Genomic DNA, 14,022 nt, shown 5'->3' with positions numbered 1-14,022 from the left:
GCATATAATAAAAATGGAATCCCTTTGTCCCAATCATGAGGGTAATCTTGGCTATAAGCTCTCATCATGGTTTTCAAGGTTTGGTGCCGCCTCCACCTCTTTAGTCCTTCCTGGGACTCTCAAAGAAAAGCTGGTTATTTGTACTGTTTGATCTCCAGGCTATTCAGGATCTCTTTGAATATTCCTGACATAAAATTTGATCCTTGGTAAGCAATATCTGATAAATAATTTGATTGGATCCCGACTCCTTTCCTAGTGGTAATGGTTCTGAAGGGTATGGCTTCAGGGAATCGGATGGATATATCCGTGATAGTTAGCAAACATTGATTCCCACTTTGTGTTCTCGGCAACGGCCCTATGGAGTCGATGAGGACCCTTGTAAAAGGTTCTTCAAATGCTGGGATAGGGATCAGAGGTGCTGGCTTGATTCCAGCTTGCAGTTTCCCTATTACCTGACAGAGGTGACAGGTTTGAGAAAAGGTGACTACATCCTTGTATAGCCCTGGCCAATAAAACTGTCTTTGAATTTTGCCTGTGGTTTTCTTTATTCCAAGGTGTCCTCCCTAATGGAATCTCATGAACTATCCTCAAAATCTCTTTCCTATACTCGGAAGGTAATACAATTTGGTGTACTTCTGCCCGTTTGTCCTCTGCGTTAATATGTGGTGGTCGGCATTTTCTCATTAATACGTTCTACTGTACATAGTAACACTCAAGAATGCATTGAGCTTCCAAAGCTGAATACGCTGTCTGCTAGAGTTGTTTTAATTTTGAGTCACTCTGCAACCTCTTTGAATTGAACACATTGGGCTATTCTCAGTGTCTGTCTCATTCTCATTTAGATTGCCCTCATGAGTGGGACAAAAGGATTCTATTTTTATTATATGCAATTCGGGATGTACCAAATGAATCTACCAAATTTAGTCCTTTCAAATTGGTCTACGGGCATGGGGTCAGGAGACCATTGAAATCATGCCGCCCCTCATCCCACCTCTTAAGGGAAAGGCAATCCAGGCCAGACCCCTGGCATGGGTCATCTGGCAACTGGACAATTTGGCACTGCCAGCCTGGCACCCTGGCAGTGCCAAGGTGGCAGTGGGAGTGTGAGGATACCACCCTGTTCAGAGCCTGACCATGCAGGGGTCTCCAGTGGCCTGGGAGACTGGGAGGATTTCAGTATTTTACTTACCGCCAACATTTCATAGAACAACTTTATATATTGGATGGCAAGGTAGCGCAGAAGTTAGCACTGCTGCTTGATGGTGCCAAGGACCCGGGTTCGATCCCGGCCCCAGGTCACTGTCCATGTAGAGTTCGCACATTCTCTCCGTGTCTGCGTGGGTCTCACCCCCACAACCCAAAGATGTGCAGAGTAGGTGGCTTGGCCACACTAAATTGCCCCATAATTGGAAAAGTACAAAAAGGGGAAAAAATGATTCTGTATGTTAGTATAATTAGTTCAGTCTGTATTTTTTCATTGGTAGATTTGCCTCAGTAGTTTCAAATTTATTTCCATTATAAGGATATTTAAGTTTCAGCTATTAAAATGTTAAGTGTGAAGTTCAAGTGTGTTGCTTGGATTGTGTCACATAAACATATACACGATTAACATTTATATGATATATTCATTAATTAGTTGACATTGCTCGCAGCAAACGTATGATGCACTGTTTTGTAAGGACAGGAACATATTGTATTCTGCTGCTAAGGTGAAGAATGCATTAGCCCATTGATCTGAATTTTATAAGCCACCATAGGCTGGAAAGCAAGCAGTTCAATGTGTAAATTTGGGCGCTGTGTTATCTGCTGCTTTACTTGTATTCGCCTACTCCTGCCCCAACATGATTTTACAAGCAGTGAGACAGAAGTTGTGTGCGCATCTGTGGCCCAATTGAGGCTCCAAGTGGGCTATTAATGCCCAATTAAGGGTCTCATTCTGCCATCCCTCTGATTTAACGGATGGCGGGAGAGGCTTTAACCCTCTGGCTGCCGGCCAGTTAAGAGGTGGTGGGGTGCCTCTCGCTGGGTCTCCAGTGCCTCTGCTCCGACTCCCACTGCAAGCCTTTAGTTGGCTGCCAGTTCTATGAGGTGGAAGTAACTCCTGGAGCTGGATGAACGTCCAGCCCAATATACTATTTAAAGGGCTGTCACCTGAAAAGTTAAAGCGGGCGAGACAACTAAGCGGAGGCAGGCACGCTCCTGCCATTTACAGTGCCATTTACATTGGAGTGTGGAAAGCCCACCCTCAGCGAATATCCAGGCTATAAAATCTAATTTCTGTGGAGTAACTTCAGCTGAGTCAGATCTTAATTTTTCAGATTATAGATCAAAACTTTGCTTTTTAAAAAAAATATGATTGGTATTAATTAAGTTTCTTAACAACTAGAAAATAGTAGTGTATTTATATTGGAGCCCTTCCCTAATAACTCTGAAATAGTGGTTGACTAAGTCATACAGTGTGTGGTGTTTGGAAGAACATCCAGTTATTACTCAGGCAGATCAGTGAACCATATTTTGTTGTTTTAACCCTTGCACTAATGTACAAACAGGAACTCTTATACTGTTGACACAAATGTGGTAACTGGCACCATGGACTAATCCACATATTCACTGCAATGCTAAACCACAAGTCTGAAGTTATTTTAATAAAACAGTTCTTTCATTCAGACTAAATTACAAATTTGAGTTTTTCTTTAAATTTCAATCTTTTTAGCTTACTCAGATATTTACCTTTACACTGTTACTCTAATTCACAGATAGTTTCAAATTCTGTTTACAGTAAGTCTAGAAATAGGATCCACAAACAGAAAAAAATGAAGAGGAAAGCAGGCTCCTGCACCCACATTAATACAAGTTATATTTACAAGAACTGTTGCCACATGCTGAGTGGGGATGGAGGATAGGATGCAGCGAGTCTTGTTACTTTTGTATTGTTACTACTTATTAATATTCTAAAATAGGACATTATTATTTGAAGTCATGTGCTTTGCTGCCGTCTTGTCCAATGCAATAATGTATAAGTTGGAGTGTACAGTTTGTGCTTGCTCAATACATTTTCAATCTCAGCCAAGCCAACATCATGTGAATAATATCAAAACGAAGCCAAGCTGGTCAAAGATTGAATCAATCTGCATTGCTGTTCCATTCACCCTTGTTGCTATTAATCTTCAAACTCTATAATATGTGGATAATTTATTTTGGGTGAAAAATACTTTCTCTAATAAATAGCAAATATGAAAATCTGTGATCTAAATAAATTTGGTTGTTTTTGGAATGTATAAAAGTAGTGGTAGAAGAAAATTACCAACAGACTGAGGCATTATGAAGTGATAGCTCTGGGTTATTTTTCTCCCTCTCTTAGCCTGCTTCTTTGAACTTTTATCAGGTGGTTTAAGTGCAGCTCTACGTATGGCTGTTTAAATTTTGCAAGGCGACTGTTTTCACAACCAGCAAGTCATCTGTAGTCAGTGCAGCAATTATGTAACATTACTGAATCCTAGTTATTGGTTATTAGACTCATACATTGGACATAGGTATAAACAACAGCTTTTTTTGCACTTAATAAACATTTAGTAGTAGCATCACAATCATTAATTACTATCTCCTGTGCAAACTATATTGAGGGCATCAAGAGAAATGATGGTTAGTACACACACTGTTATGGACCCTGTAGGTGTACCAGGCAGCAAAAACGGATAGGCAAATATACACATAAATACAGGCCCAAAACTAGATCAATAAAGGACACAATATTGAAATAATAAACTTAACTCTATGAAATAAAGGGGAGGATTCAGTAATATGTGAGACAACATCTACAAGGATCACATTTTGAGGGAATTCGTATTACATTCACATGTCCATGAATTTCCAAGATGTACTTCCTGTGCCTCTGCTTAGATAATCAAATAACTCCTAATATACTATTTAAACATTACTTTGAGTTATCTTTTAGTATATTGTTAAATAAATTCCTATTAATTATTTTAAGGATACAGTTTAATATTAGGAACCTTGCAATGGATTCTAATCCTTCGATTGTGTTTATGATCATTCCAAGATTCCATTCTTTGTGTTACTTCAAAATTGCATAATTCAGAGAAGAAAAGGAGGAGAAACAGGAAAAAAATAGGAAGTTTTCATTGAACAACCAGAAGTTGGGATTCATAGCAAATAAAAGCTCAGTTTTACTGAAAATATGAAAAGTTATATGCAGAAAATGAATCTGAAATACCAATACTTTGAAAATGGCCTAATACCTCCTTTGACACAGAGGAAATGAGCAATTTTCCAAATAATTGGGAGATGACGTCTCTCATGACTTCTGACTTTATTCCAAATTGTCATAGTGCAACTACAGTCTGGGTCTTGTTTGCCTACTGTCTTGTGTATTTCTGTCCAGTAATCTTCATTTAACTAAAAGGTATATGCAACTTCCTTTTTCTCCCATTTGCAGAATAACTATATGTAAAATTTTGAGTTCTAACCAGCATAACAGTTTGTTTTGGGGAATATGCAATAGCTGTTTCCAGATGGTCTGCTTCAGTCACCATTAGAGTGAACAAATTGTTTTTTGGTTTTTTAAAAATAATTTTAATTCAAATTTTCACAAAATATCAACAACAAAATACAGAAAGAAAAGACCCCCCCCCCCCGATACATAAATAATAAATTAACAGCCTTCATCAACACAAAAGCAAATATACACGCCCACTCAAGAAAAACAAACACCCCCCCCCCCCCCCCCCCCCCCCCCTCCCCGGGTTGCCGCTGCTGCTGACCATCTTCTAACACTCTGCCAGGATGTCTAGGAACGGTTGCCACCGCCTGACGAACCCTTGCACCGATCCCCTTAAGGCAAATTTCACCCTCTCCAATTTAATAAACCCCGCCATATCGTTGAGTGAACAAATTGTTAAAATGCTGTTTGTGAGAGGATATGTCAAAAGATTTTTGACAACGTTCAGCTCAATCTTCTGCATATAGTCGTACAATCCTTGAGGGAAACATTTTTGCCCGTCGTATTTAAATATCATCCACATGTTTTTTCTCTGCCAGAAGGAATTGGTGTTTTCTCAAATGCATCCAAATTCCTGTGGATTTTAATTTATCAGAATAAATAAACTTTTCAGAAAAACATATGTGCCTAGAAATAATAAATTTAGATTTGACAGGAGAAACATAATTTCAATGAAATGAATTGAAATGAAAATCGTTTATTGTCACAAGTAGGCTTCAAATGAAGTTACTGTGAAAAGCCCCTAGTCGCCACATTCCGGTGCCTGTTCGGGGAGGCTGTTACGGGAATTGAACCGTGCTGCTGGCCTGCTTTCAAAGCCAGCGATTTAGCCCTGTGCTAAACAGATCCTAAACAATCGAAAGTAATCTCCCAGAAATATTGTAATTTGATGTTTTTTATTCCAAAAAACACATGCCATCTAGTTCCACTGGAAAGGATCTATTTTAATTGTGCAGGTAACAGAGCCTCAAACCTGCCAGTGCACTGAGTAGGGATTAGCATCTTTCCCAGTGTTGGATTCAATCCTGACACTGAATACAGTTTAATAAATTGCCAGTGGATTTCAAAGTCGCAAGTATAGTTCAATTGTTAGTCATCCAAGTAGGCCTTTTTTGGTTCAAGCAATCAATATGGCGAATTTTAGGCAGACTGTTCACTCAATTTGAAAAGTTGCACTTTCTCCAGTAGACTGAGAAAAAATAATTGGTGGGATTCTCCGTTTCAGAAGTGTTGACGCCGGGTCTGAATTGGTAGACTTCTACTACAACTAAATTAGTGCCGGTCCCAGAGCAATTCATTATCAGTTAATGGGCGAGCACCGGCGGCACGTGGAACTCGAACGATTCCAATGAAAAATGGTGCCGGATTCGATGGAGTCAGGATTGCCACTCAAGAGGCTGGCAAGGTGCAGCCGCATATCAGCACTCCACTCTCTACACACACTCATCCCAGCCAGTAAGATGGCAACACAAAGAGTGGCACCCCAGTTTGTGGACATATAGATCTCAAGATCCTGCTGGATGACATGAGGGAGAAGCGGGCCACCCTGTTCCCCGGGGTGGGAACGAGGTTGCCACCTGCTGCCGTATACCAGGCCTCGGCGCAGATGGCAGAGGCAGTGAGTGCTGTGGGCCCCACCGCCAGGACCGGATAGCAGTGCCGGAAGAGGTTGCACAACCTCCTCAGAGCAGCCAGGGTGAGTAAGCAGCACTGTGCTCCTGGCACCCATACCGCTTGCCATGGCTGGGTGTCGTGACCAGAAAGGCCTACAGCTACCCAGTCATTGTGCTGCACGCGTCCAACTGCCCAACATACCCCTTCTGTCTCCCCCGCGCCCCCCCCCCCCCCCCCCCCCCCCCCCCCCGCGCCCCCTCCCTCCCCTAGCCTGCCCCCAGGAGAAGGCTGCGCAGAGAGAACGAGAAGACTGAAGGGGGACTGCCGAAACAGCGGCCCCTCACCATATCGAAGCAGCAGGCACTGATCGGTGGGCCTGTAGAGAGGGCAGTCACCAAGGTGGAGGTTGGCTTCGGGCAACCAAGTGAGAGCCCGCTGTGTTGCGTTAACCCTCTGGCAAACATGGCATGGCCCCCACCCCACCTCCCCCCACACCACTCACCACCCCAACCCGCAACCCAATTATGCGTCATGTCATGTGTCTTGCAGCATCACCTGACAATGAGGAGGGTCCTTGTGGTGTTCCCTGCCCCGGACCCCAACCCCAAGCAGATTCCAATAACGAGGCAGCAAGAGATAGCGAAGGGAGCCCCTGAACGCCAGCCCGAGATACTCTGGCACTCAGGCCGGGCACGACCCCGACTTTCCATCACAGCTGTTTCCACCATCCAAGAGATACTCACCTCGGGCATTGGTGAAGAGAGGCTGTTGGGACACTATTTGGTGTGCACCACACACGTGCAGCGGTACATCGAGTGGAGGTCGGAACCCCTGAGGGGGAGGACAGTCAGAGGGCAGCCTGACCCCAGGGTCCCTGTCCAACAGGTCTCGGGCTTCTGCAAAAGGCGGTCCCATCGATAATGAAGATGCAGACACTGAGCAAGGGACCACATGAGGGGCTGTCAACAACTATCCAGCACCTGCAGATGCAATTGGAAGAGTCCAACCGCCTGCACGGGCAGGAGGCGGTGCCGACAATGCATGCTACCCAGGCCAACAACACACGGGTAGCACCTGTGGTGGAAGCCATGAGTCAGGATGTCCAAGACCTGGGGTATGCTGTGCGGGAAATGGCCGAGGCACAGGACAGGGCTGCCCTGTCACAGGCAGCTCTGTACCAGGGCCACCTGGACATTGCCGTGGCGCTCCAGAGCTTTGCCCAGTTACAACAGGTTATGGCTGAGGGCGTCAACGGCATTGCCTGGTTGCTGGCTGACCTGAGCCAGTCCCAGAGGGAGGGGACGTAGTCACTGAGTAATGTGACACTGTCGAGGTGAGAGCAGGCCTCCAGGACTGGCAAGGCCAGGTAGCGGGAGAGCCACAGGTGTTCGCTCTGGTCGCACTCCCGTCCCACCGAGAAGTCCAGGGGACATCCAACAATCCGAGGGAGGAGGAGGTGATGGAGCCCATGCCAGTCATCCCGAAGGAGGTGCCGGAACACTGCAGCGCCTCAGACTACCCCCCCCCCCCCCCATCCCTGGCGCATCGATGGACAGCAGGCACAGGGTGGCACCATGCCCTCTGGGACACTCGAGCAACTGCTGAGCCCATGCAGGTCCTCGAATAACCAAACCTGATGCAACGCCTCCTTCCCACCTCTTCCTCAGCCTGTTGGGCAGCCGGCTCTCCATCCTCATTGGCTACCTCCTGTTCCTCTGGGGCAGGCTCCATGGCTGCAGGGTTCATCCTGAACAGCTCCTGCTCGTACAACCTCGGTGTATTTCCCAGAGCTGCGGCGGCAAGGATGAAGGCAACCATTCTGAGTGCGCCCCCATCCGGTGCGCTCCTGTAGGAGCTACTGTGGGCATCCGCCTTGGGTGGATCACGTGATGCCCTGCTGGCAGGTGGGGCACGCTTGTGGTCAGGATACTGGGATGGAGTGGAGGTGTGGGCTTAAATAAGGTGCTCTTCCGAGAGCCGGTGCAGACTCGATGTGCCAAATGACCGCCCTCTGCACTGTAGACTCTATGATTTCTGTCTTGCAAGCTGGGGCAATGGCAGTCAGTGCCTGGACACCCCAGTCCGGGGGGGTTGGGTCACCACGACCCCATGGCCCAGCCCCTGGTCAACCCCCGGCTACTCCCTTCGGTCCTGGCAGATGCCCCCCCCCCCACACCACCCAGCCGACCCTGCCAGCGGCAGGACGGACAGCCCACGTCCGCGCCTCTGAGAACATGACCTACCTCCTCTCCCTCAGCAGACACAGCACCTGTTTCCTGATTTTTGAAACCACAAGTGAACCATTCCTCCTGGCGGAGGCGGAGCATCGTGGAGGTCCCGGAGAATACTGGGTCAGGCTCTATAATGATATGACAATGGCGTGTACATACGGAATAGAATGCATTGATGCTGCTGTCGAGGTACTGGAGCATGTCATTCCATCGAGCGCCCTGCGCCGGCCACGGTCTTTGACTCACACGCACTTCTCCACCCAATCGTGTTTCTAGAATCCGACATCACTGGACAGAGAATCCCGCCCCATGTCGGGACCTTATGTTATGCCAGTAGGGGCTGGTTTAGTACACTGGGCTAAATAGCTGGCTTTTAAAGCAGACCAAGGCAGGCCAGCAGCACGGTTCAATTCCCGTACCAGCCTCCCCGAACTGGCACCGGAATGTGGCGACGAGGAGCTTTTCACAGTAACTTCATTTGAAGCCTACTTGTGACAATAAGCAATTTTCATTCATTTTTCATTTTAGTAAAGTACATCGCTTGCTCCGGAACAAAGAACTGATTTGATGTCTGGGTGCTTTCAACAAAGAGTGATTCTCAATTGGAGCTTTCATATATCCAGCCATCCCTCATTTTTTGTAGTTTGTCCTGGAGTCATGTTGAGTCCCTGTTAATTACTAATATAAATAAGGGTCAATTCTGGTTATTGCACTTGGTTACCTTATGGTATGCCACTAGCATAATATCTCCAGTTTTTATGGAGCACACAATGGCACAGTGGTTAGCACTGTTACCTCACAGTACCAGGGACCCGGGTTTGATTCCTACCTCGGGTAACTGTGTGGAGATTGCACATTCTCCTCGTGTCTGCTTGGGTTTCCTCCCGGGTGCTCCGGTTTCCTCCCACAGCCCAAAGATGCGCAGGTAGGTGAATTGGCATGCTAAAATTTCCCCTGTGGGGTTACAGGGTCTAGGTACGGTGGTCTTTTGAAGTGTCAGTGCAGACTCAATGGGCCAAACGGCCTCTTCACTGCAGGGATTCTATGATTGTAAATGCGGGAGCACTTTGCCCAATCATGCAACAAATTTCCAATTGATGTCAGTTACATGCAAGGTGCTGCCAGTGGGACTTTACAAACTGTAATTCAATGTAATTCTCTGTTTTAACAGATTTGCTGTGTTCCACAATGTTAGAATACCACGAGAAAATCTACTAAATAGAACTGGAGATGTGATGCCCGAAGGAACTTATGTAACTTCATTCAAGGTGTAATATAATAGCCAAAACTATCCTTTAAAATTTATAATTGTCCTTTGCTTTGTGGCAGCATTTAAATATTTCCTCCTGTCATATAGGGGCTGATAAAGAAATAGTGGTTGCCATAGCACTTATGTACATCACACAAAAGTTCCCATTTTATCAGGTGTGGGGAACTGCTGTGCCCACTGATTATACATAGCCCATCAAAATACTTTTTACAGCCTAGAATGTCATACATGTGATCAGGAAAGGTGAATCGGTTGAGTGCCTGTATGGAAAAAGCCATTGACAAATAGACTAATCCTTTCAATTAGTTCTATGCTGTTGAAGGTGCACTGCTGCATTTCTTAGCAACTGATCTTGTTTCTGCTTGTTTTAAAGAACAATACAGCACAGGAACATGCCCTTCGGCCCTCCAAGCCTGTACCGGTCATGATACCACCCTTGGCCAAAGCCCTTAGCTCTTCCGAGTGCCATATCCCTCTAAACTCATCCTATCCATGTATTTGTCGAGATGCCTTTTGAACACCATTAATGTATCTGCTTCCACAACCTCCCCTGGCATTCACCACCCTCTTTGTAATAAAACTTGACTCGCAAATCTCCTCTAAATTATGCCCCACGGACCTTAAACCACCCCTCCACCCTAAGAAGGAGTGCCTGCCCATCCACTCTATCCATGCCTCTCATAATCTTGTAGACCTCTATCAGGCCACCCCCCCAATCTCCGTTCTAATGAAAACATTTGAATGTTGAATGTGTCAGTGACTGTAAGGCTGTAGCCACTATAGATTGTTAATTTCCAGCTGGAGGTATTCCTCTGAAAACCACTTTTCAGTACCTTCTGAAGAATAAAGGGGTCATCATAGGCATTTGAGATTGTGCTTTAGAAAGACATTTTAGTTAGAACCATGCTTGCTGCACTCACAAAGAGCTATCAAGGGCAATTTTCAATTCTTACAGTGCGGAAAATGGTACTTGTCGCTGTTACAATTATATATTTTTATTCCCTGTTAGGACCCTAATCGTCGATTTGGTGCTTCTCTTGGAGCTCTATCGATTGGTAGAGTGACAATCACAGGAATAGCAATCGTGTATCTTAAGTTATGCTTGACAATTGCTATTCGCTATTCTGCAGTACGTCGTCAATTTGGACCAACAGATCATGAGGAAATACCAGTGCTTGAATATCAATTGCAGGTACATACAAATGTTAAGTATGATGAGGAACACCCATCTACTGTACTAGGAATAAATGGAATTAAAAACTAATCTTTATTGTCTTGTTCTAGAGGGGCATTTTTCTTATCTAAAATCAAGTTAGCAATGTCATTGTTGTCTATACAAAGAATGCAGTATTGAAAGCATTTGGTTTGTATATTTTGATGGCTTTTTCTTAAATCCACATTTAAACAGTATTTCAGTTTGTTTTTAAAATATCATTGAGACCAATAATAAAGGAGTCACAGCAATTTCCAGGTAAATCGGAACTTTTGTATGTAATTCACAGTGGGTAGCATTGTTGCTTCACATCTCCAGGGTCCCAGGTTCGATTCCCGGCTTGGGTCACTGTCTGTGTGGAGTCTGCACGTTCTCCCTGTGTCTTCATGAGTTTCCTCCGCGTGCTCCGGTTTCCTCCCACAAGTCCCGAAAGATGTGCTGTTAGGTGAATTGGATATTCTGAATTCTCTCTCTGTGTACCGGAACAGGTGCCGGAATGTGGTGACTAGGGGATTTTCACAGTAATTTCATTGCAGTGTTAATGTAAGCCTACTTGTGACAATAAAGATTATTATTATTAATTCTGTTAAATCTGCATACTCATCCCTTTCTTATGCAAGAGAATGTCTTTGAGTGGGGGAGTCTGTATGGCTATGAGGATAATGAATAATTCCCTGCACTTTGGGGATTACTGCTACATGAGCTGCACATGCGGTAGCTGTACCTCACTTCCACTTTCTGGCTGACACTATCACATTTTGTGGATGCCATGGAAAGTTTGTACGGAGCCCTCAAAAGTCAGTTTGAGAAACGACTGCACGAAAGAAACCGAAAATTGCTCCCCGTTCTGAAACCCAGTCCTGTAGCTTGTCACTTTTGTCCAATTAGAATAAATGATTGCTATAAATGTAGCATTTCCACAGAGCTTCTTTGTTCTCCACCATAGCTTCAACAGAAACCTTAGAGAAATGGCAAAAACACCTGTTTACCCTGTTTCTTCAAGCCGCCTTCTAGAGTTACAGCAAAAACTCAGGCAACTCTGCATGGAATTTATTTTTTAAAATCGGTTATTTTTCTGACATCATACAATTTAAGTGAAATATTTTCCTTTATTTTAGCAATGGCGTCTTATTCCCTATTTGGCAGTCACATATGCACTAGACTACTTTTCCAGGTCACTGTTTGTGAACTTTATTGAATATCAAATGGGAATGTTGATGAAGGACAAGAGTGAGAGACAGGTAGGTATTATTACAAATTGGTACACAAATATCATGTGGAACTGGATCTGAGTTGAAAATTTGCTAAAACATTGAAGCAATACGTATTAACAATTATTTTCCCTGTCTAAGAGAGCAACTAACTGATTTGGGCAAGCAAATGATTGAAATTTATTGCCAGATTCAGTGAGATGACAATATCTAGGGCGCAATCATTTCAAGGTGGGTTTGGCTTTAAATTTCTCCACGGCTCTGTTGGTGAGTTTCCCACCACTATCTAACCACACTTAGCCAATTTTGTGGGCCCTAGGGATTTTCTCTCTGGGCTAGCCCACATTTACAATTATTTTCATCACTGGGAGCTGAAAGTGCTGGCCAGATTGGTTCCTCAGAGATCGGGCCACCATTTTGAAAGGTTGTCCCGATCTCTAAGTGAGCTTGAGGGTCCCCCACACCCCCACCCATGGGCACATGGGATCCCGCTATGGGGTTGCTGACGGCCCTTTTTGTAGGTCTTCCCCCCACCCCCTCCCCGCACCGTTCAGGACCCCCACCTTTCATCCATCCCCAACCTTCCACAGGCCCCTTCAATACCACCCTCCCCACCCATTATGCCGCCCTCATCCTTCCTTTCATGGGCATGGCTCCACTCAGGCCCCGGCCCTTGGCAGTGCCACGCTGGCATTTGAGCATCATGGCAGTGTCACCTTGGTAGTGCCACCCTGGTACATTGGCAGTATCAGTGCCAAGGTGCCAACCTGGCAGTGCCAAGGTGCCAACCTGGCAGAGCCAAGGTGCCTGAATGCCAGAGGGAAAGCCAGGGTGCCACCCTGCCCTGTTCCTGACCACCGAACGGTCTCCAGTGCCCTGGGAGACACCTCCCAGGTGCTGTGACGACGGTAATTAATTGGCGCCTGCGCAATCTCACACTAGGGAGCCGGTTACATCATAGGAGGTTATTAGATCGGCCAGTTAGATTGTCTCCCGCAATCTAACTGGCTGTTAAATTGCGCCTCTGGATTTTGTTACCAGCGTGCAAGAGCATCATTGCAACATTAGAATCAACAATAGAAAATTGTTCCAATGCTGAATCTGCAATTTTCTTCTTATCTGATGACATTACGGACAGGATTTTCCAGTCCCCAGCCGCATTTTTCTCGGCGTGCCGTTTGCTGGCGGTGGGATTCTCTTTTCCCGCACTTTTCAATGGGATCTCCCATTGAAGGCACCCCATGCCGCCAGGAAACTCGCAGGCGGGGATGCGCTGCCAACGGAAAAAGAGAATCCCAGTGGCCGTAGAATTACAGCCTACCAGTCTCTTTATAAGAGATGACGGAGCTCTTTGAAATTAGCATCTAGGATTTGTTACTGCTGATTGCAAATTTTGTGTTTTTTTTTAAGCCTTATTAGAAACCTTGGGCTGGATTCTCCGTTTGGGAGACTAAGTTCCCACGCTGGCGTGAAAACGGTGGTGTTTTACGCCAGGAAAACAGGCGCAAAACAATCACCGATTTCCTGCTCTTGGGGGGCTAGCAGGGGGCAGGTAGAACTCCCAGATCTAGCTGCCGATACAGCCCGGAGCATTGCTGGATCTGTGGCCGCGCATGAGCACGGCGGCGGCCTGCAGCGGCCGCGCCGTGCTTCATGGTGAACTCAGTCGCGGAACCGGACCGCAAACATATTACCCCCCATCGGCCACTCGCGCACCATGACCACCCCCCCCCCCCCCCCACAGTGCCCCCAGCCCCGAATTAAGCCCCCCTGCCCGCGGATCGGCCCTCCCCTGACTGTGGTGATGCCAGACTGAGTCCGCAGCCGCCACGCTAAGTTCGCGACGGGTCAGACCAAATGAGTCACATGCCACCTGGAACTCAGCCGGTCGGGGACGGAGCATCGCGGTACAATGGCCTGAGGCCGTGGATAAGGCGTGCGGTGTACTCCTCGAGTATGATGCT

The 14,022-nt window shown here is 46.0% G+C and overlaps 1 protein-coding gene across 2 annotated transcripts in view; it reads left to right on the top strand.

The window, feature by feature from the left end:
- The window catches only part of acox3 (acyl-CoA oxidase 3, pristanoyl), a 267,755-nt gene that overhangs the window by 89,571 nt on the left and 164,162 nt on the right, over positions 1–14,022 (top strand). For both annotated transcript variants that reach the window (XM_072495914.1, XM_072495915.1), the window contains exons 8-10: positions 9,536–9,632; positions 10,644–10,826; positions 11,966–12,088. In XM_072495914.1, coding sequence (XP_072352015.1) covers positions 9,536–9,632; positions 10,644–10,826; positions 11,966–12,088 — 403 coding nt within the window. The remainder of the gene's footprint in view (positions 1–9,535; positions 9,633–10,643; positions 10,827–11,965; positions 12,089–14,022) is intronic.

The sequence above is a fragment of the Scyliorhinus torazame genome, chromosome 3, assembly GCF_047496885.1.
Source record: "Scyliorhinus torazame isolate Kashiwa2021f chromosome 3, sScyTor2.1, whole genome shotgun sequence".
Lineage (NCBI taxonomy): Eukaryota > Metazoa > Chordata > Chondrichthyes > Carcharhiniformes > Scyliorhinidae > Scyliorhinus > Scyliorhinus torazame.
The sequence above is the reverse complement of the archived record's forward strand: the minus strand, read 5'-3'. Positions and strand labels throughout refer to the sequence as shown.